The sequence below is a fragment of the Stylophora pistillata genome, chromosome 3, assembly GCF_964205215.1.
Source record: "Stylophora pistillata chromosome 3, jaStyPist1.2, whole genome shotgun sequence".
Classification (NCBI taxonomy): domain Eukaryota; kingdom Metazoa; phylum Cnidaria; class Anthozoa; order Scleractinia; family Pocilloporidae; genus Stylophora; species Stylophora pistillata.
Genome location: NC_142521.1, coordinates 10281520 through 10304997, shown reverse-complemented (window position 1 = coordinate 10304997; position 23478 = coordinate 10281520). Strand labels below are relative to the sequence as shown.

At 35.9% G+C, this 23478-nt stretch overlaps 1 protein-coding gene across 4 annotated transcripts; it reads right to left on the bottom strand.

Moving 5' to 3' along the window:
• Positions 1–180: 180 nt before the first annotated feature.
• Positions 181–22931, bottom strand: LOC111321113 (5'-nucleotidase). 4 transcript variants are annotated; one of them, XM_022923902.2, is made up of 23 exons: positions 21189–22929; positions 19629–19715; positions 18868–19007; positions 18136–18261; positions 15357–15479; positions 14585–14774; positions 13795–13890; positions 13177–13289; positions 12830–12884; positions 12539–12609; positions 11284–11385; positions 10146–10223; positions 9291–9406; positions 8549–8623; positions 8213–8303; positions 6844–7266; positions 6561–6632; positions 6363–6458; positions 5934–5996; positions 4941–5015; positions 4093–4152; positions 3784–3841; positions 181–1037 (listed from the first exon to the last, which is right to left on the bottom strand). In XM_022923902.2, the coding sequence occupies exons 1-23, from the start codon at positions 21574–21576 to the stop codon at positions 1012–1014; spliced, it is 2724 nt and encodes a 907-aa protein (XP_022779637.2). In that variant the 5' UTR covers positions 21577–22929; the 3' UTR covers positions 181–1011. The 4 variants fall into 4 exon arrangements, 3 of the variants coding, with proteins under 3 accessions (XP_022779637.2, XP_088611566.1, XP_022779638.2); XR_015999442.1 differs by lacking the exon at positions 181–1037 and adding an exon at positions 2106–2127 and having other exon boundaries at positions 3669–3841; positions 21189–22930; XM_088755440.1 differs by lacking the exon at positions 15357–15479 and having other exon boundaries at positions 21189–22931.
• Between the last annotated feature and the right edge of the window lie 547 nt (positions 22932–23478).

Genomic DNA, 23478 nt, shown 5'->3' with positions numbered 1-23478 from the left:
TCAGCATTTTATTAAATGTTGGCAGTGACTGTCACCCTTTCTTTTTATTCCTTCCTTTCTTTGGCTTACATCTTGCAGAAACTTTTCAGGTCCTGCCCACATCATCACCTATTGCCCCCCCCCCCCCCACTGGGATTTTTGTCTATTTGTTTACAATTTATTATACACTTCACATCACAATGTTCTTCGAGGTGTCAATTTTACTGAAACTATTAAACAAGAAAATTTTCATCATTTCAGCACATCACAAAATAGTACTCATCTAATAATAACTTCTTCAAGACTCCCTTCACACAAATATTACAAAATCTTACCACCAAAGAACGATCTTTTTTTCTAAATACAAACATAATTATAAATACAAATTTATAAATACAAATTTCCATATTTTACTTTAAAAATATCTATAGGTTAACATCCACATCTTTACAAACACTGAGGTAAATACTTGTTTTGACATATACCACATAAAAAAACCATAAAAATAGTTTATTTCTGTCATTGTACCAAAAAATAGATAAATATTTAACTCTTGACAGACCATTTTGTCTCTTTCACTGCGTGGAGGTAAACAGAACTTGCTGATCACTTCCCCAATAGCTAAAAACGTGCAAAAAGCACTATTCAACTGTGTGGTATACACTAATTAACAGTAATTAATTTTCACTATGCTAGTTAAAATAATTTATAATTGCACCAGCTCCCCCAAAATACTTTTCTTATCCCTGGAAAGATAATTACAGAGAAAGCTAAGAAAGTTGATGGTAAAAAAACATTAACCTAGGATAATAACTAAACCACCATTTATAGCTTTTGTTTAATTTCTTTCCAGTCAAATCTTTTTTGTTTTATTTTCCCAACAAAGAATGTTAAGACATAGCCATAAACTCTTAATTTATCCCAATAAAATTATGATGAGTCGTGCATCAAAGAGAGACTTAGTGATTTTGCATACATTTTCACAAGCAATCTGCTATTTCTGCATTTAAGTCAACAACAAAAAATAAACATTTAATAATTTGCAGGGGTTTCTCCATCTGCAAGAATAAAAGAACACAGCATATCATCTCAGTACCATGTATACAAAAACCACCTTAAAAAATGCATTATGTTACATCATGTAGATCATTACACCTGTAGAAAGAGTAGACTCGTAGGAAAAGAAGACCAAAAGGATCAGAAAATCCCTGAAATAAGAATTTGATTATATCAATTAGGTTGAAATTGTAAATTGGCCACCGTAATGAGTTAAAAAAGGTGACACTTTGAGCATTACCCCTTTGTCAAAACATCAGCTTTTTAACTCTTTAACAGTGGCCAATTTACAATTTCAACTTAGTTGATATAACCAAATTACCTTGTTACTCCAATGACACAGCACCACAGTTTCTTTAGAAACTTACCCCCTTTATTCATAAAATAAGAAGACAAGCAGGATAAGAGTTATTGGGGATTGAGATGAAATACACGATGAGAGCGAGACACCTGTTAGTTACTAGGAGTAATTGTTTTCAAGTCTCCTTGTCACTAGTGATGATATCTGATGAACTTTTATCAACAGAGATAAAATGTATATGTGAACGATCCTTCGCAGTAAAGCACTATTTGAGCAATAGTGAAAATCAGACCTGAAAAAAATTTCAGGCCTGTACGGGATTCGAACCACTGACCTCTGCGATACTAGTGCAGCGCTCTACCAATTGAGCTAACAAGCCAACTGGGAGCAGGCCATCAAATTAATTCGACATAAACCCGTAGATGATAAATCAAACAACAACAAACATATAGAGATAAAATGTTTTTCATAATTTTGTATTCTTAGTTTATAATCAAACAACAACAAACATATGAAACATATGTGTGAACTGCGGTTATGAGACGTATATGAGAACGATCCTTCGCAGTAAAGCACTATTTGAGCAATAGTGAAAATCAGACCTGAAAAAAATTTCAGGCCTGTACGGGATTCGAACCACTGACCTCTGCGATACTAGTGCAGCGCTCTACCAATTGAGCTAACAAGCCAACTGGGAGCAGGCCATCAAATTAATTCGACATAAACCCGTAGATGATAAATCAAACAACAACAAACATATAGAGATAAAATGTTTTTCATAATTTTGTATTCTTAGTTTATAATCAAACAACAACAAACATATGAAACATATGTGTGAACTGCGGTTATGAGACGTATATGAGAACGATCCTTCGCAGTAAAGCACTATTTGAGCAATAGTGAAAATCAGACCTGAAAAAAATTTCAGGCCTGTACGGGATTCGAACCACTGACCTCTGCGATACTAGTGCAGCGCTCTACCAATTGAGCTAACAAGCCAACTGGGAGCAGGCCATCAAATTAATTCGATATAAACCCGTAGATGATAAATCAAACAACAACAAACATATGAAACATATGTGTGAACTGCGGTTATGAGACGTATATGAGAACGATCCTTCGCAGTAAAGCACTATTTGAGCAATAGTGAAAATCAGACCGGGTTTATATCGAATTAATTTGATGGCCTGCTCCCAGTTGGCTTGTTAGCTCAATTGGTAGAGCGCTGCACTAGTATCGCAGAGGTCAGTGGTTCGAATCCCGTACAGGCCTGAAATTTTTTTCAGGTCTGATTTTCACTATTGCTCAAATAGTGCTTTACTGCGAAGGATCGTTCTCATATACGTCTCATAACCGCAGTTCACACATATGTTTCATATGTTTGTTGTTCTTTGATTTATCATCTACGGGTTTATATCGAATTAATTTGATGGCCTGCTCCCAGTTGGCTTGTTAGCTCAATTGGTAGAGCGCTGCACTAGTATCGCAGAGGTCAGTGGTTCGAATCCCGTACAGGCCTGAAATTTTTTTCAGGTCTGATTTTCACTATTGCTCAAATAGTGCTTTACTGCGAAGGATCGTTCTCATATACGTCTCATAACCGCAGTTCACACATATGTTTCATATGTTTGTTGTTGTTTGATTTATCATCTACGGGTTTATATCGAATTAATTTGATGGCCTGCTCCCAGTTGGCTTGTTAGCTCAATTGGTAGAGCGCTGCACTAGTATCGCAGAGGTCAGTGGTTCGAATCCCGTACAGGCCTGAAATTTTTTTCAGGTCTGATTTTCACTATTGCTCAAATAGTGCTTTACTGCGAAGGATCGTTCTCATATACGTCTCATAACCGCAGTTCACACATATGTTTCATATGTTTGTTGTTCTTTGATTTATCATCTACGGGTTTATATCGAATTAATTTGATGGCCTGCTCCCAGTTGGCTTGTTAGCTCAATTGGTAGAGCGCTGCACTAGTATCGCAGAGGTCAGTGGTTCGAATCCCGTACAGGCCTGAAATTTTTTTCAGGTCTGATTTTCACTATTGCTCAAATAGTGCTTTACTGCGAAGGATCGTTCTCATATACGTCTCATAACCGCAGTTCACACATATGTTTCATATGTTTGTTGTTGTTTGATTTATCATCTACGGGTTTATATCGAATTAATTTGATGGCCTGCTCCCAGTTGGCTTGTTAGCTCAATTGGTAGAGCGCTGCACTAGTATCGCAGAGGTCAGTGGTTCGAATCCCGTACAGGCCTGAAATTTTTTTCAGGTCTGATTTTCACTATTGCTCAAATAGTGCTTTACTGCGAAGGATCGTTCTCATATACGTTAGTTTATAATGTTTGAACAACAACAACAACAAAAAAAAGGAATGGAACTCTTTCATAAAGTATGCCTTCTTAAATTAAAGCAATATTACATAATCATAAGTTTATTACATACCTGAGTTTTTTATAGTTTTATCAGCACCTTGATCGATAAGGAATGTTTTAATTTTACCCTTTAAAACAAAAAAACAAAATACCATCACAATTAAGAAAATCCTGCTTAACCATTTTTTATGGCAGAATGTACAGTATACACAATCATCTAACTTTTTCTCCTAATTTAAATACTAACAATAATTTAAATACAAAACAGTATCTGACCAATCAGTTCACAATTTCTGTAATGAGTGATATTTTCTAAAAGAGAATATTGTAACTTCACTTCTGTAGCTATCAATCTTTTGCTTTACTCGCGGCTTCTCACCTGTTCATGTTCACAAGCAATATGTAATGCTGTATTCCCAATCAGGTCTTGCCTGTTGATCTGGAGGTAGACATTAGGGTATCAAATTCAATTTTATAGAAAAATTAAGCAAACAACTGGTAAAAAGTAAAGTCTGTTTACGAGCCTAGTGGCCCATTAGGCTGGTGCTTAACTCCGGTTTCTGTAGCATGAAGCAACTAGGAGTATTTCTACTTCCCCCTCGATGGGATGCTAGTCCATCACAGGGTTACCCCCAGCATTAAATTGCCGGTACCCAGTTATACACCTGGGTGGAGAGAGGCACTGTGAGAGTAAATTGTCTTGCCTAAGAACGCAACGCAATGTCTCGGCCAGTACCCAGTTATACACCTGGGTGGAGAGAGGCACCGTGAGAGTAAATTGTCTTGCCTAAGAACACAATACAATGTCCCGGCCGGGGCACGAACCCGGACCACTCGATCAGAGCGCACTGACCATGAGGCCACCACGCCTCCACAAGCAAACAATTAATGACCCTCAATTTATAAAGGGCAAAGGTACGTGAAGAGCTGACAGTCAATTTCATTGACTGACTGTGTGATTTCTTGATTCAATTGACTAATCAAATAAAGGAATGCCAGATTAAACGATTTATTGACTAACCAATTGGCTAGGTGAGTGACAGTCATAATGACCAACCGACTGGTTGACTGATGGACTGACTGATGGAATGATGGACTGATTGACTGACTGATAGAATAATTGACTGATTGGCCAATTCAAATTATAATAACTCAACTGGAGATGATCAACTTCCCCACAACAAATTGTCTGTTGTCAACAGTTCAGGCAAGTTTCACCTAATTTACCTCTGCTCCATGCTCTAAAAGAACCCTGGCAGCATCAGTTGATCCATATTCTGCTGCACCATGGAGAGGGACCCCCTAAACCAACAAGACAAATCATAGGAATTTCCTCTCATACAAACTTAAAACTATCTGGTTGAAAATGTTATCAAACAATAGCCCATTTCCAAATTGCCTTTAGCCTCTTTTTCAAAGCGAGTCCTGGTGCTCATCCTTTCGTATGGTGATAAGTTTTCATTCACATGCAAATTAAACTCATTTTCATACAATATGGTTGAGCACCAGGCCCATTGGTTTGTGTCAGCTGTGATACGAAGTACTTGGAAAGTTTGGGGAGCACCCAAGAAACTTGATCTGATCATGGATGCACCTCAAGCAAATCCTATGTGTCTTGCAAGCTCTCCAAACTTCCTGCATGTTTTACATCCCTATGACTGTACACTGATACATGAACCATACTGTTAAATATACCAAAAAATTATAAATATTATTCGTAATTATGTAAAACCTTTGAATCCCTGGCCTGTAAATTCAACCATTAATGTTTATTTCATAAATTTATTTCAACATGGGTTTAGGGTTAGGGTTAGCATATTCACTGATTTGCTTCACTGGGTCTAACTCATCAGCTGACAAAAAATAATTATATGGATTAAAATGATCATAACTGTTTGGACCTATTATAGATTATTTAAAATTTAATACAGAAAATGACAAGTTCAATGAAGATCAAAATGCATGGGTAGACAAAAAAAAAAACTGTAAAAAAAAACACTTCCCTGTTTCCAATTTCTATCCTCATTTACTAACATTTTTAAGCGTACAGGCTTCACTTCAAATGACCAACATTACCCATCATTTCTTAATAAACCCTTAAAATTTTAATTATTACTAAAGAGAAAAGACCAAATCCTTCACACTGATGACCTGGAGTAACGTATACTTGATATAATTGGTTTAGGAATAAACAATGTACTAAATGCTTTATACAAAAACCTGTAATATTTCATCTTTGACATTTGGATCCATTTTTCCATCAGTCAGCAAGTACTTGACCACCTTCAAACAATTACATTTTCATCTTCATTATCACTATCATAATTGTCATTATCATTATTACTCTCAAAGTAAATGTCACTGTGTCATAATTAATTACCATTACTGTAAAAGGATTAACAGAATATAATTCAGTATCATTAACATTGTCTCTTCGTCATTGTCACTGTCTTTGTCTTGACATCAGGTAAATTACACGATAAAAGTGCTTGATACAACTTTTTGTAGGTGAAACAAGACCATAAAATGTTATTTCTCTTTTAGATATGCCCAGCAATAGTAATATAGAGGGAAGCTTTATGCTGGAAAACAGAATTAAAAGAAGCAGATTATTTTGCAGATTTTCTGATACAGCTCAATTTCAAATACCTTGACTGCATTTCGCTCTGCTCCAAGATGAAGAATGGTTTTGTTATCCTGACAGCGGGTAAATCTGATGTTCTTCTCTTTGCGAAGATTTTCCACCTATAACACTCAACAAGAATGGACAATTAGAAACTCGCCTACCTATCATCTGCATAAAATTTTACTGAAAACAAAAATGTTACATTGGCTTGTTCTAAGTACCACATCAATGTCATCTGCTTTTACTGCCTCCCACAAATCCCAGTACTCATCCTCTGTTGCCATATCTGGTCCCTGGAAAGATTTAATAACAAAATATAAAATCAATTACTCTCAGCTATTACAAGTCAAGACAAAGTGCATTTATAGAATAATACAGTTTAACCTGAATTGTCCTGATCACAAAGGGAGAGAATGTTACCGATAAACATTTGAGAAGTAAATAATGTAAAAGTGGTAACAAATTGGTTGGAAAGCCCCTTGAGAAATCAATGTAAAAACTTACCAAAGAATTGCCTATCCTTTGCTCAGGTTTTCCAGGTTTAACCTTAGCTGTCAAAAGCTGATCTTCATTGCCTACTTCTTCGTGCTGTTTGATCTCTTTTGTTTGACTATCAGCTCTGTTTTGAACGTTTCTGCTAATGATGTCCTCATTCTGATCATTATTTAGTTTGTCCATTGAATTGTCAAGTAAAGTCTCTACAGTAACTGTAACATTTTCAACTGGTTGAGTTTTATCTGATGTATCAACATAGTCCACATTTTGGTTCTTGCGAGTTTCCAATGCAACTCGTGTGCTATTTTCCACATCTTGGTCTTGATCTGTCTTTTCCACTTCTGGTCCATTTAGATGAGACTCTATGGGTTCTAAAGAATCACTTTTTTCTTCCTCATCTGCCTCTGTAACCATGGTAATTCTTCCTTCCACCTAGCAATGAATTTATGGAAAGTTAAATCAAAGGTGCCTAATAACTGCTTTCACTCATTGCAAAGTTATACATTAAGTGAATCTAAATCTCTGTGTACTTTTTATGACACCAAGCCTTGATGCAGTGATGTAATAGTTAGCACCCTTGGCCCAGTTGTTCAAAGGCCCATTAGTGCTAACCCAGGGTTAAATTTTAATCCCGGTTTCTATATTTCTTTGTTCAAAAGCAGTTTTGGAATGATTTTCTCAATTCTTTTTAAAACAATCGATCATCAAATTTTAGACAAATGGAATTACACTGAATTTTCTTATGAAGCTTTCAGATCTAAAATCAAATTTCACACTAACCCTGGGTTATCTTAATTAACCCATCTTTGAACAACCCAGCCCTGGACAGCAAATTAAAAGGCTATGTGACTACGTCATTAGGTTGCATTCTTGGGGCCCAGTCAAATTCAAATGCATACAATATTTCATCCCAACATCTTGCAATATTGTTATGCACAACATGTTGCACATGTTTGGCCAGTTCCTGTAGCAACATGTTACAAGATGTTGCAACATTGTGTTGGACCAAAATTGAAAATTGTCAAATTTTTGTTGCAACATTTTAGGATGTTGCAAGATGTTGCATGCATTTGGCCAGCTCCTTCACAACATGATTCAACATTACGGCAAGATGTTGCATTGCATTGTTGCATGCATTTGCCAGGGCCATTGGGGATGGTCGCACTTAACTCTCTATGTGCCTCTCTCCACCCAAGAGTATAAATGAGTAAAAGAAAACAATCAAGGAGATCTGATGAAATGCATGTAGGTAATCTGCAATGGACTGGCAATCCATCTAGTGGGAGTAGCACTACTTTTTGCTGGCTAATGCTAGGGAAACCTGGATATGCTCTTAGTGGTGTGCATGTTGAATCTACTATTAGGCTAAAACACCTACCTTGGGTGAAATGCTGATATGCTCTTTTTCCAGACTAATAAGAGATGATTTTTGATTTCCGTCATCAATTATTTCAGATGATCTATGCCGCCTGTTAAAGGATAAATTTAATTTCTATGAGTTTTTAATTCTTGCAAGTAATTTTTCATAGAAACTCAAAGAGCTTCCATAAGTCCAAATTTGAGCCAATCCAACAATTCCAAGAGACTTTGACTCAGCAAGAAAGTTATAATCTAAGGCAGGCGATAGCTTATTTCAATTGAACTTCAAGTTACCACAGGATAGATTTTTTCAATCATCTGTCTACCCTAGTTCTGCCCAAACAGTTGTTCTCACCAGCTGACTTGTTGAATTGCACCACAGCCATTATCTTTCACTTCATCACTGCTGATTAATGGGTCTTTACCTTGCCTGTTATTATCAATAGCCATATGTTATTTATCTTTTAACAATTTTACCAAATGTTTGAAATAATTATTATGAAAGAGTTTTAATGCCAATTATTTTCATCTGGTGATCTGGAAGAAAATGTTATTTGTTACAAATGAATGTAAAGTGCAATGTTTACATGGTGGTGGCAGGTTTAACTTAAATTTATTACCGTAACGGTTATTTCAGTTAAGTGACTTAATTCAAAACCTGTTATTACATTATCCTGGTCAAAAATAATTCATTGGCCTGGGTCACTCTGTTTATTTTTAGCAGTGCTGAGAAACTTTTCTTGAAATAAAGACATATTTAATTATATATTGTAAGTATTAATCTCATTAGAGCCTTCCAAGACCCTGCCTACTAATGAGGCAAGGTCTTCTTTATCTTCAATCAAATGATAAAGACATGTCAGTTTCTGATTCAAAGTTTCTGGTTCAAATTCCATACCCCAGTTTCCTGTTCAAGAACAGCCGAGGTCACAAAGCAAAATGTACTACACACTCTATGCTACACACCAAAACATCTAGTAAGATATATCTAAGTCAAAAGTCCATCACAAGCCATTACTTCTGTCTGCACCTGACCAAGGGGCCTCAACATACAACCTCTCTTTAATATAAACAGAAATGTGTTAATAAGTACTCACATAACTAAACTTTGTCTGTGAGAGGATTTTGATTTCGTGACACCTCTCACAATGTTGATAGAGCGAAAATGGTTCCTGACAATTGTGTTTAAAATTGGACCATCCTCTTCATCAACCTAGATGAAAATAATGAAGGTTCAAAAAATAAAAAATAATTTGAACAATTACTACCAATGATTGCAATCAAATTATGTAAAGGAGAGGTGCTGGGTTGAGAGGTATCCCAAGAAAAACTTAATCTTGACCATAATGGAATTTGAGGACTTATCTCTGTCAAGATTGGTTTGAAGTTTTCATTTTTTTTGCAAAATTGGTCAAGGAAAGGCTGAAATCTTGACAAATTGTAATGCCAAAACCTTCCACTCCCAAGAGTGATTGGCAATTTAATTTTTGGAACCTGTTTACTATGCAGTTCAACAGGGTAAGAGATGATAAGTAACAAAATTTTGGAGAAGAAAAGAAAAAAGAACTCTGGAGGATATGGTCGTAATAAGACCTTAAATTCTCAGGACCAGGTCCAGCAAATAAAGAAATGTAGGGAAATAGTCAAGAGTCTTTCAAGGTTTTGATCTTGTGCGCGAACATGTTAAACCATGTCCACTTGGCCACCACCTCATAAAATTTACCAAAAAAGAGATTTAAAAATTTATTTATTCTGATGGCACCAAAGATTATTATTATAACTGGCTACAAACAGGTTTAAGTTAACTTTCCTTTGCCTGTAATGCCAATGTCATCTAAAACAACCTTACAACAGTTTCAACAAAAAGTTATCATAGAGTAACATCCCTGTGTTCAAAATTTTCTCTCAAATCAATAATTAATTATTTGACGACTCATTCAAATAAAACTCACCAGAACTTTGCCCTTGCTAAATACTCGATAGCCATCTTTACCCTTTGCAAGATACGACTTTGTACATACTTTGTATCTCTAAGGATTTAAAAAACCCATTCTTCAATTTTGTCCTTCAGCAACAATGCAACTGTCAAGAATTGCAAATTCCGCAAAAGAAAAGTTGATGCTAACACGTTGTGCAGAACTCTGAGAGTGCATGAGGCGCATGTGCACCACATTCCCTAAGTTCCTCCATGTGCAATAACAACAATTTTTCTATTTCTATTTTTTTTTAAAATTCCAATGGACTTTACTGAAAAGAACCCACCACTCAATCTGTGTCTATCACACAATGACCATATTGGATAAAAATCAATTTGCAATTACTTGAGTAATACATAAAAAGTAGGGATCTATAAACTGATGTTCCAAAGTCATGCTGACGCCATTGTCAAGGTAAATGTTTGGATGCAGACGAAATTACTGCAATAAATTTACATAATAAAGAATTCAAGATTAAATTACAGAAATACTTCAGCATGGATTAATTAGGTCGGATTGCACATTCAGAGTTGGTTTTAAAACCAGCTATGAAATTCACTTTGTATTGCTACTTTTTACACATTTCAACATTGATCTTCATTGATAAGAATATGTGCTTGTCATGAGTTACCAACCAATCAAGTCACATGTCCACATGTCACTGTTATTATCAAAAACTGGATCACTGGATAATGTAATTCAAGACTTTTTATTGGCTTAGCCGTTATGGTATATGAGCCCATATACCATAATCTAATATCTGTACATTGTAACATCCGGTTTCTTCTTACACAATAAAGTCGAGAAGATTTGTCTAATTTCTTAGGAGCGTTTTTTTTTTTTTAAATCAAACAATTATTCGACTCGCGCTTGTTGGATATGAGATGATTAAAGCCAACTCGGTGCTACGTGCCTCGTTGGCTATCTATCATCCCATATCCAATGCTCGCTCGTGGAATAATTGTTAATTAGACTACTCTCTTGATATTTAAAATTTCAGAAACATTTCACAATAAGATATGAACTCAGAGTTCCTCATACATGTCTGAAGTACACATCACCAACTCATATCGATATAAAAAGAATGAATTTATTCAGAAGTACTAGTTCAAACCTTATCTTTGACAAGTGGCTCATTGTCTATGCTCACAGAGTCCTCCAGTATTCTGCATCCAGGATCTTTGTCAGGGTTAAAGGAAAATTTCATTCCTGCCACCTAAGATAATAAAAAAAGAATATAAGAGCATTAATTAGCACCCTAGATTACAATAAGCAAATACTAATTGTAAAGTTACTATTATAATAGGGCTAAATAAATTTGGTTGAGACGACTCAATTTGGAAAGGCAGATGCATGAATCAAGCGGTACTAAGCACCCAATTTGCATCTTGGATGCATGGGTTCTGAATTATTTTGTTTTAGGCTATACCCAATGCAATAGGCCATTTTCGAATTATGTTTGGCTTCTTTTTCAAAACGAGGCCTGGTGCTCAACCATACGCATGAAAATGAGTTTAATTTGCATGTGAATGAAAACTTATTACCATATGAAAGGATGAACACCAGGACTCGCTTTGAAAAAGAGGCTAATGGCAATTCGGAAATGGGCAATTACTTAACCCTTTAACTGCCAGAAGTGATTAACATGTAACTTCTCTCAATAATATCCATACATTATCCAGTAAACAGGTAACGAGAATACTCAAACACATCAGGTAAAAGTTGTTATTTGATCTAACAACAAATTCTCGTGACTAAGTTACAAGAAAATGTATAGCAGCTAGAGAGGAGAATCAACAATCAGCTCTTAACTTGGGAGTTAAAGAATTAAAGTCATTTCAGTTCACCTGTAAGAATCATTTCTTTGATTTAAGTCAAAGCAGTTTTCAATTGACTGTTGAAAAACCAAAACCAAAGTAATCTCGATTACCAATCAGAATAAACATTAAACATCATCGTTGACCAATGAGAGCTCAAAGTAAAAACAAGTAACCTGCTTGCGACATGTGAAAACACAAGTGACAAATTAAAGTTAGCATTGGATTAAGTTTTGCATATGTAATGATTGGCTGAGATGATGGCACATCTTGACCAATCAAAGAGCATAACAAAGCATAACCAAAGCAATTCAGGGCCACTTTTGCATTTGAAAACTCTATCATCCACTACTAAAACTTAATACTTTTTTCATGCATTATTTTGTGAATTTTTTTAAGAATTATTATTTGGTCTTACTGACAATATCTATGTATCAAAGTTTAAATAATCAATTTCAACACACATTTCAAAAACAATAGTAGTAACTATGGTGTTAATTAATACGTCATTTGAAATTTTGAATCAAATCAATAAAAATATATTCTACCAACCTGAGGAAATCTTCCTTCAAGTTTGGGCCACTGACTGACCCCATTTTCTAGTGCCTCTAAGATCTGATCACCTAAAACAAAGGCTCTTTTTCATAAATCCATATTTACCTGTAACTGTCTCTGTCATTGCATGCACCATATAATATGAAAGCAACAGATTTTGAACAAACAAAACTACAAATAAGGTTGTCAAAACAGTGGTCTCTCTCTCTAACAACATCCCTTTACAAGACAGAAGATCACCCAACGTTATAAAAAAATCATGATTTTACTTTTGCAGAGCTGACATACCTGTCAATTCAAGCACCACCAACACATCAGGCATGGGAAGGATGGCTGAGAGGTCCTGAAAATACATAGCAGGGCCTTTAGTAGGAAATGAAGTTACAAAAAAATGGTATTAAGGTTGTGGCAAACCCAAACACATGAGCCTTCTTCACAGACTAAACAGATGGTGGTGACCAGCTCTTGTGGAAACTACTGACTGACACCCTATACACATCAGTTGTTGGTCACCACACCAGCTAACCTAACAGCATTTGGCTGGGTTTTCCCAGTACAAACATTGCTCCCACTATAACTACATGGTACATGGTCAAACAAGACTTTTCATCCTAAGAAAATATCAACACTGGCACCTTCATTTTGAACTTTCCAGGGGGATGAATGGTATCTGATCGGAGGGTGCCAGAATTGAGAATAACACAGTCCACTTCAGTAACATTTTGTATGATATCTGTTATAAAGTTTCCTGTGGTGCATCAGAAAATAAAAAGAAAGAAATGCTATCATTAGTTATTCTTAGGAGTTTTAAATTTGTTGCAAGTAATGTACAGAAGGTAATCTACTGTACCTTAGAATGTCTTGGAGAATAGTTTGTGGATTGTAAGTAAAGTATTAGTGTTGTAATTGAAGTACAATTTTTCAAAAAACTCATTTCTTTATCTAAGTTCTATTTGATAATCTACACCATACTCGGAAATTTACATCAAATGTAAGACACTGGAACTTTAAACTATTAAGTTTCTGTGTCAAACTATTTACAAATGATTTGCCATAATGGTTTCCAGTGATTTATAACTTACAATAAAATTTTGAAATAAATGTGTCCTTCAGATAAACTAAATATCACTATGTAGAAACGAGTTAATGGTGAACTTTGAAACTATGTACGAAGTTTAAAAGCGTGTCCTTGAAGGAACAAGATACATGTACTTTCACTAAAAATAAGACAAGATGGCAAACAAGCAACTCACCCAGATTGGTCTCCTTTGTTCTCATACTGGAAAACCTTCCATCAAGCTCCAGTTGCACTTCACCAATGACTTCCTCCATCAAGTTGTTCATCTCCCCTAATTAAATTTAAATATTTCAGCGCTGCATTTTCATACCAAAGCAAGGTCAAACAGATCTCATCTCTAATAGATGGGCTTTTAACAGCACCATGCAGTTTGAACTCTAGAATTCACACAATTAATTTCAATAAAATGCATTATAACATCCGAATTCATACATGTGAGTGTGCCTGCATGGAAACCAAACTCTCAGGAGGTACCCATGACACATGCATGTAAACTTACAAAATCAAGTTAAGTGTCTAGTCCTCTGAGATGGTGCCAGTCAAAAAAACACTGATGGCTTTAAAATAATACAATCTACATACAATACAATACTTTATTCAAGAGAAGAAAATCAAAATTTACAAAACTATCTCTCAAAGGGGATGTCTAGAGGTCAACCCTATATAAAAGATTCCCCGAAATAAGGAAATGAAAAGGTAAACAAAAAAATTAAAAACTATCTACCAGCTTCTCAATCAATATTCACGTAAATCCTTAATCTGTTACAAAATGAAGTCAATGAACCTGCGTGTACAATATCTTTAGGTAAATTATTCCACATATTAATGATCCGTACAAAGAAAGAAAATTAATAGCAGTTTAGAATGGCTGCTTTTATGTAGAGCTTAGAATCGTGGTTGGCTCTAGTTTGATTACATTTAGTAATTACTTAATAGATGTTTTCAGGAGAAAGTAATTAACTTACCAACATATTTATCAACAGTGGATTTTACTTCTGTGTCTTCTGGTATATCACTTGTGATTTCTATTCTTTGAACTTCTATTGAAAAAGAATTGTTGCTGCTACTTCTGTTGTTGTTGTCCTCAAAGGTGACAGTAATTATACTAAATTCTCTGAAGTCTGTTCCACTCTTGATGACATGAATGCCATTGATCTAAGAGATACAAGAAAATGTAACTAATTATTTCTGACATTCAATGCACTTAGCATTTGTAAATGCCTGTGAGATGAGTACCCAAACCATGCATTTTATAAAACCCTTATAAGAAAGTCAAGTGCATGACCATAAAGCAGGACACTTGAAAAATGAAAAGAAAAGAAAGACCCAATTAGCCTTGAATAAAATATTTTGGTGTTATCAACTAAGTTGATACTTAAAATGGGCCACTGTGGAGTCTCTTATTAATATAAGTTGACATTTTGAGCTTTATGGCCATTTGTCAGCTTAGAAAAGAAATGTGCACACACTTCCTAAAAACAAACCCCCTGCCTCATAAGTCCAAGGGTACAAAGTAGCAACTCTAGATTACTTTTATGGCAAGAAACAAAAAAGACAAAAAAAAAACAAAAACAAAAAAAAACAAACCAAACTAATCCAAACAGTAATTTGGCTCTTGGGTCCATATATTGTGACCTCAGGCCAAATCTTTTACTATAGATCCAACCTTTCCACTCATGCAGTCAATGAGTTGATACATTTTATTGACACAAGTATAAAAGGAATAGGGTTTTAAACCTTCTCAGCAAAGTAATCATGATCATGACCACCCAAAATAAGATCTATGCCAGTCACTTGCTCTGCCAGACGACGATCATTTGGTTCTCGCATGTGAGTCAAGGCTACAACAAACTCTGCTCCCTAGGGATGGAAATATTTCTTTTGAGAAACCTTGTTTCAAAGTGATATTAACCTGATGCATTGTTACCAATAAAAAAGTGATGATAACCAATTGGAGATTGAGTCACAGGGAGAATCATATGGTCCATTAAAGCCCTCTTTATTTCTTTCAGTACCACTTAAGGTTACCGTGCACCTTCAGGGGTGTCTCGTGTCCAAGCAGTGTAGTGCGTCTGGTTTAAACTGTAGATATCTAAACCCCTATATCAAATTAAAGCTTATAGGACCGGCTATCAGACTATACCAAAAATTTTGAAAAAAAAATTAATTGTCGAATTTTTCACGACTTCTAAATGTGAGCACCCAAATCACCTTTTGAACATTACATGTTAATGCAAATTTGGTTTTCCACCTATTTAATGTGTTCCTCCGTTTCCGGGGCCAAAGCGCTTAAAAATATGGCGTCCCATCGGAGCCAAAATTCAACATTGCAATTTGACATTGTACTTTTAGTATTCTTCCTTATTTCAAGATTGGACATTCAAGTTTTTATTCCTTATGAAACTTTTTCTGATTCAACATTGTCTTTTTTACAATTAAACTTCCAAGTTTCAAGTATTAAACATAACGATTGTACTTCTCATAATTCCACTTTGTAGTTGTGGCAATGCAATATTTTTGTACTTATGGTATTGATATATTCAACATGCAGTACTTCGCGCTATTCAACATTCAACTTTCCATCATCCAACTGCAACCCAGCTATTAACGAAGGAGCGCAGGCTCACTAAGGTCAAGTACCTCATGTATGCCTCATAACTTCGTATGAGGTTATCTTGTGAGATGAAAAATGGACGATAACTCGTATTTGCTGGACTGTGTTCATAATATCCTAGCTTAAACAATAGTATGTACCTGACACACTTAGTCCATATGACATCATTCTTCTCTTAACTGTTTTACAACTTACTCCAAGCATAGTAACAATCTCTTGCAATTTAAAACCTTGTTCAATTAAATATGAGAGCTGTTCTTTGCTTATTACGTACGAGGATTGTCCACATCTACCATCTTGTTACACACTGGTGCTATAACCTCCATAAGAATTCTCAGTTCTTTTGATTTCTACCAGCAAACTATGAGCCCTTCCCATATGGTTTCTGTTATGAAATCATTGATGTCTAGATTTACCAACATCCTTAGCAAAAGATCTACTTGACCAACAAGAAGCTGAACATTTCCAGGACTGTGATGTACACCTCGAACATTATTTAAAATGTCTAGGATATTATGAACACAGTCCAGCAAATACGAGTTATCGTCCATTTTTCATCTCACAAGATAACCTCATATGAAGTTATGAGGCTTACATGAGGTACTTGACCTTAGTGAGCCTGCGCTCCTTCGTTAATAGCTGGGTTGCAGTTGGATGATGGAAAGTTGAATGTTGAATAGCGCGAAGTACTGCATGTTGAATATATCAATACCATAAGTACAAAAATATTGCATTGCCACAACTACAAAGTGGGATTACGAGGAGTACAATGTTTAATACTTGAAACTTGGAAGTTTAATTGTAAAAAAGACAATGCTGAATCAGAAAAAGTTTCATAAGGAATAAAAACTTGAATGTCCAATTGCAAAATGAGGAAGAATACTAAAAGTACAATGTCAAATCGCAATGTTGAATTTTGGCCCCGATGGGATGCCATAAAAAAAACATGTCTGCGATTTGCCATATTCAATTTCAGTGAAAAGTTACAGAACATTTTTGAGATAGGATTAAAAAAATGTGGAGTGATCGTACAAAAATCGCTCTCGAAAAAAAAAGTATTAAGAAATAAAAAATTCGGAGACACGTTTTTGTTGTTTATATGTAAAACTAGCTACTGTCAAAGTTTGAGAGCAATGAAACAAATCCCCTTTAACTTGTAGCTCTTAAAAGGTGATTTGGGTGCTCGCATTTAGAAGTTGTGAAATATTAGACAATTTTTTTTCAAAATTTTTGGTATAGTCTTATAGCCAGTCCTATAAGCTTTAATTTGATATAGGGGTTTAGATATCTACAGTTTAAACTGGATGCGCTACATCGCTTGCACCTGAGACACCCCTGAAGGTGCACGGTAACCTTAATTACTATTGATAAAAATATTCTTATGGTTGACCCCTCAATCAACAACATCATTGAAACAATTTTCCAGAAATAAATTTAAAGGACTTTTCCAAGACTTTTCTGTAACTCAGATTGATTTTTCTAGGACTTCAATTATTTCACTGTCCTTAAACTCTTTCATTCCCAAGATTTCATTCGCAAGATTTCAAAATCAATTCTCCTTACAGTTTACCTACATTTCTTACAGTGTTAATTCTGAAAGCTTTAATGCTTGAGTTAAGCAGATTTCCAGGACTTTTCAGGACCTAGTGCAGTCTTTTTGCAGGGCTTTCCAGAACCAGGAAAATGTCAAAATAAAATTAAAGAACTTTCCAAGTTTTCCAAGTCGACCCATAAGAACTCTGTCTCAAGGACCATGAGTTATAAGGAAACTACTCTCTCTTCTTAAGACTGAGATGGTTTTGCACTGTGCAGACTACAAGGCTAACTTTTTTGCATATGAAAACCATTAAATCTGAGGGATTTAACAGGTAAGAAAGTTGCCCTTGCAAAGAAGCTACTCACCTCTTGTCTTAGTTCTTTTGCTAATTTTGTGCCTTCTGTTACAAAATCAAAGTAGGTGACTTCTTCCCTGTCAACTGTTGCCAAGGTAACAAGCCACTCTTCTTCCACTAAGCCAATAAAACCAATCTAAACCAAACAGGGAAGATTAATTCAGACACATTTTGATTGAGTGTCTCAAATCCAAAAAGCTAGCTGGTTATCACAATAGCTAATTAGAACAAATAGAACCATCTCAAGGAACCAAATTAATGTGACCTTGAATGGAAAAAAGCAAACTGCTTGAGGTGCTGGAAAATTTCAGAGACAAAGTTACAATTGGTGTAAGCATTGCATCTGACTGGCTGAAAACATGGAGAAATAACGGAACAAAGTTGAGCAAAACCAAATTGAATGTAAGAAAATTTAGTCTTATCAATTGAGATGATAATGTAACTTGGCCATTGTAAAGATTCTCTAAAGCGAATGTCATGGCTTACACACAAAACTGCAGCTATAGAAAATCTGTGTGGTGGCTGATTTACATGATCGACTCAGTTTATAAAACCAAATTTCAGTCTTACATTCAATTTGGTGTAGCTCAACTTTCAACTTTGTTCTATTATTCTCCCACCCTTCCCCCCTTAACACAACACCACAGTTTCTTTAGAAATTTATACTCTCTTTCTTCAAAATGAAGGTAGTTCAGGATTATAATTATCATCAAACAGTTGAAACAACCTGTTTATAACCAACCTTTTTTTCTCTCCACTCTATTATATGCTTGATTATACCACCAGCAAGCTGTTTACCAGTCACATTGTCAATCACATTGCTGAGAAGCCACGGACAATTGGTAGCAGCACTAAACTCCATCAACTCGTCAACACCAAAATCTGAAAAAATTGACAAATTCATTCATGAAATGATTGATGCACAAAAGAGCTGTAGCCCATGAGCTTTAGTCACCATCTACAGATACCACCAAGAAGATATGAGACTTGAATTGTCAACTGTAAAAAAAAATTCTTCGGTAGAATTTTAAATAATTAAAAAAATATGAACTCAAGAGCTAACACTGGAAACATCAGCTTGAAACTCTTTGTTGTGGCCAATTTACATTAATTTTTTGTATCAACTCAGTTGATAAAAATCAAAACTATCTTGTTACTCCAACCAATGCAGCACCACAGTTTCTTCAGAAACTTACCCCCTTAAATATATCCTGACCAGTGGAAAAATATTTAACTGGACAAAAACAAACGGCAAAAAAAAAATAGCCAACTGACAGCCAACAAATAATACACCAACATTGATCAGTTAAAGCTTCTGCATGGACAGTAGGAGGGCATTATATTGTATGGTCTCTGAATGGACAGTGTGTGTAAAGTGAGTATAGCATCTGTGTTAACTGCATGTAGTGCAAGCAAATCACACACAGTAATAGTGCAATCCCTCCAGAAGGTCCGATAAAAAACATTAAAATCTATAATAGGACTATTCCACATAACACTTACCAAAGTCGTGATTTCCAAACACAGCCACATGGACATTCAGTGCATTCAGAATTGGGATCATTTGTTTGCCACCAGTCACACTACTCACTAATAATTATGAGAAAAAAAAGGTAAGAGTTTAAATTCTCTCAACAAACAAAGTTAGCTGCATCCTTAACTTTTGGGATTACATGGCCAATAAAGCTGCAACTGTTTGGTAACCGTTTTTTTATGGACTGTTTAAGCTTAAGTTTTGCATTGTTACAAAGCTTGATAGAGTGGAAGTAATAAAATGTAATGGAAATGTCAACCATAAATGACTAGCAGAAGCCTGGTCTTAGGAAGGGGGCTGTGGATTTTAGGAGCCAGGTCTGAAATAAGATAATTTGGTTTTATCCAGCAACTGAATAGATAAATGTAAATTGGCCACTGCAAAGAGTTTCTAAAGCTAATTTTTCAAGGGTTAGCCCTTCATCAGTGCAAATGGATGAACGACTAACCCTCAAAATGTCAGCTTTAGGAAATCTTTAATGTAGCCAGTTTACATTATCAACTCAGTCCATAAAACCAAATTATTTAGTAAATAAACCCATTTGGGTGGCTGGTATGTTGGCTGATAATGTCCGCGGCTGAGTGATTGTCTGAAAAATGAATATTTGGCCGAGAAGCAAAGCTTCTAGGGCAAATATGAAATTTTGAGGACAATCTCTCAGCCAAGGACATTATTAGCCGACATACCAGCGAGCCAGAATGGGTTTTATTTATTTTATAACCCTCCCATTAATTTTCACATCGCAATTAAACTGCGCATAAACATAGTAAAAAAGCCAGTGGTAATCTGATGGCGAATGGGCGTGATTGATGCAAGCAAGCAAGCAAAAAAAAATGAGTTTGGTTTCCTTCCATGTAAATAGGAGAACAGAAAAGTTGAAACTCTCGTGTTGACTATGTTTCTTTTTCACGAAAAAAATCGGAGGACAAATATCGACGTGGATGAGGGTTATTGCTTGATAACTGTCCTGTGATTTTGCACCACGGGATGTAAAGTAACCAATAAAATTGTGCCAAAATTAATGGGTGGGTTATAACTTGTGATACCTGCCACCAACACAGCACTACAGTTTCTTTAGAAATTTACCCCCTTTATTGCTCTGAAATAAGGAAATAAGACAGATATATTTTAGTCAAAAATAGTGTTGCAACCTTGGAACTGTGTTGCAAACCTCTAGCAAGATTTCTGAGTAGTAACAAATTGACATAAGACTGCTCTTCTCTGCACCCTACCCTTCTCTGCACTCTACCCCTGGTGGGTGAAGGTGTGGCACACCAATGGTGTCCAAGATGGCAATCCCCGAATTTCCCTTTTTGATCCCTTTGGTGGCCCAAGGTATTGTATTTGTTACGATATATGCCCTGACTGACAGCCGTATCATCTACAAACGGTTACCCTAAGGCAACGGTGCATTTGGTAAACGAAAAGCGAGCAACTCTCGCACCTGTCAGGAAATGGAGCCATTACCTGTCAAACGCTGCCTTGTTTAAAGTTAGTACACGGTGACGCTTAATTGCGTGTATACTCACTTGTTGAAGGATTTAAACAATCCCCGCTGAACGCAATTAATGGGTTCAAATGTTTAAAACTTGCTACTTTGGTGGCAAACCGAGCTGCACCACCAACCGGCTCCTTGTCCCGTGGCTCGATGTTGTAGACATCATTGAAATGCAAAATGGTCACCTGTTTTGACTTGGTTGCTGTTTTTGTCCCATCACAGTTGTCTCGCTGCTCAGCTGACTTCACACTGGTTCTGACTACTTTTGTGTCTTGAGAGACACCATCAGATGGCTTTTCTGAATTTTTTTCGCAAGTGGCAGGTTGAAAATTGGAAGTGCCTCCATCTATCGCTGGCGGTTGTGAGTGACTGTTTACATCACCCGGTATGTTTTCCAATTTACTCGAGCCACAACCCATTTCCTTCGCGTTAAAAAAGACAGCGATGTTGTTCTCTGTGTCAGAAAACCCAATCTTCCAGGGAAGACTCCATCCTTGAGCCTCCAGAGTATTTTTACTTTCTCTGGGACACCACAAGATTTTCCTGAAACGTGACTTCCTACTTTTGAGAGAAACGTTGTTCAGAGCTGTCACTCATAGTTGTGTTTCTATAACAACAACCTGTTGAAAGGCAAGGAAGGTGACATGATCGAACCTGGACTGGACTAAGGACTGATCAAATTGATTTCTCCTATAGACATAGCAATTGAAACTGTCGTAAATTATTTCTATGACTTATTGCTGTTACGCAAAAAGCACCACTGGTCTAACACAAGTACACCACAGAAAAGCCATACAGATAAGCTAGAATTTTAGTAGCTTGTGCGTGAATGTTGTTTTGTGAGTTCTCATCAGAACCTAAGAGAGACCTAAGATCTTAAAAACATCAAAAAACAGAAAAATTATCCTCATACGAAACAAAACTACTTTGGGATAGAAAGAAAATCAAAGAACTGTTGCACGATTGACAATCAAAATTCAATAATGACAAAACTTTCGTTTTGATCCTCGTAACGTGTAAATAATTGACAGCTATTCTTTACTAAAGAATGTCGATGAGCCATGCAACTATACTTTTGATAATATATCACAGCAACAACTGAAAAGATTTGCTCAAGCGGAATCCAAATCCAAACTGGAGTCTGAGCTGGTTAAAGAACGCAATGGCCAGTCTGAGCTAAGTATCATTATTCTGACTTCTTTTGGCAAAATGACAAAACTGAATGTTATCTCAAAGATTCAAAAAGTTTTATCATTATCGTGTCCATCATCATAACAATGATAAAAGTCCCCGGATGCTTTTCTTGTTTTCTGTGATAAAACCAGCCCATACTTACAATTTTAATTGTTAATATCAAATATTTCACAGCACGCAAAACACTCCATGATAGAGATACCGTCCCAAACCTTTAAAAGCGTTTAAGGAACTGAACCCGTGCGATCATTTAGCACACACAAAACCATAAAGTACGGTGGCCCAGAAGGCTCAACGCAAACGAAAAATATACTGCAGCAAGTAAAAAATATACTGCAGCAAATAAAAAATATACTGCAGCAACTAAAAAATATACTGCAGCAAATAAAAAAATCAAAACGCAAAGAAAAAAAGTACCGCAGCAAATAAAAAATGCAACGCAAACAAAAAATACTGCAGCAAATAAAATATGCAACGCAAACAAAAAAAAAAAAAGAAAACGCAAACAAAAAAAATTGAAACGCAACGCCAAGGAAGACTGGGTAATAGTTCTTAGTTTCCCGCCAACACTCGTTCCATCCCTTGCTTGTTCACCTTTCCGAAACCATGTTTTGCAGCGAACTTATGACAGTACCATGCTGCTCCTTTAAAAAATCGATAATAACTCTATTCTCATACCCTTGATGAAAGTAATATTCTGTAATCCTACGCAGATCGCTTTCGTCCATAGCCAAAAGCGACTTCCAGTTCATGCTGTTTTGGCGGGAAACTAAGAACTATTACCCAGTCTTCCTTGGCGTTGCCTTCCAATTTTTTTTGTTTGCGTTTCCTTTTTTTTGTTTGCGTTGCATATTTTATTTGCTGCAGTATTTTTTGTTTGCGTTGCATTTTTTTATTTGTTGCGGTACTTTTTTTCTTTGCGTTCTGATTTTTTTATTTGCTGCAGTATATTTTTATTTGCTGCAGTATATTTTTATTTGCTGCAGTATATTTTTATTTGCTGCAGTATAATTTTTATTTGCTGCTGTGTATTTTTTATTTCCGTTGAGCCTTCTGGGCCACCGTAATAAAGTGTTCACAAGACTGCCCACCACAATAAAGGCTAAATGCGAAAATGAGCACTGTAG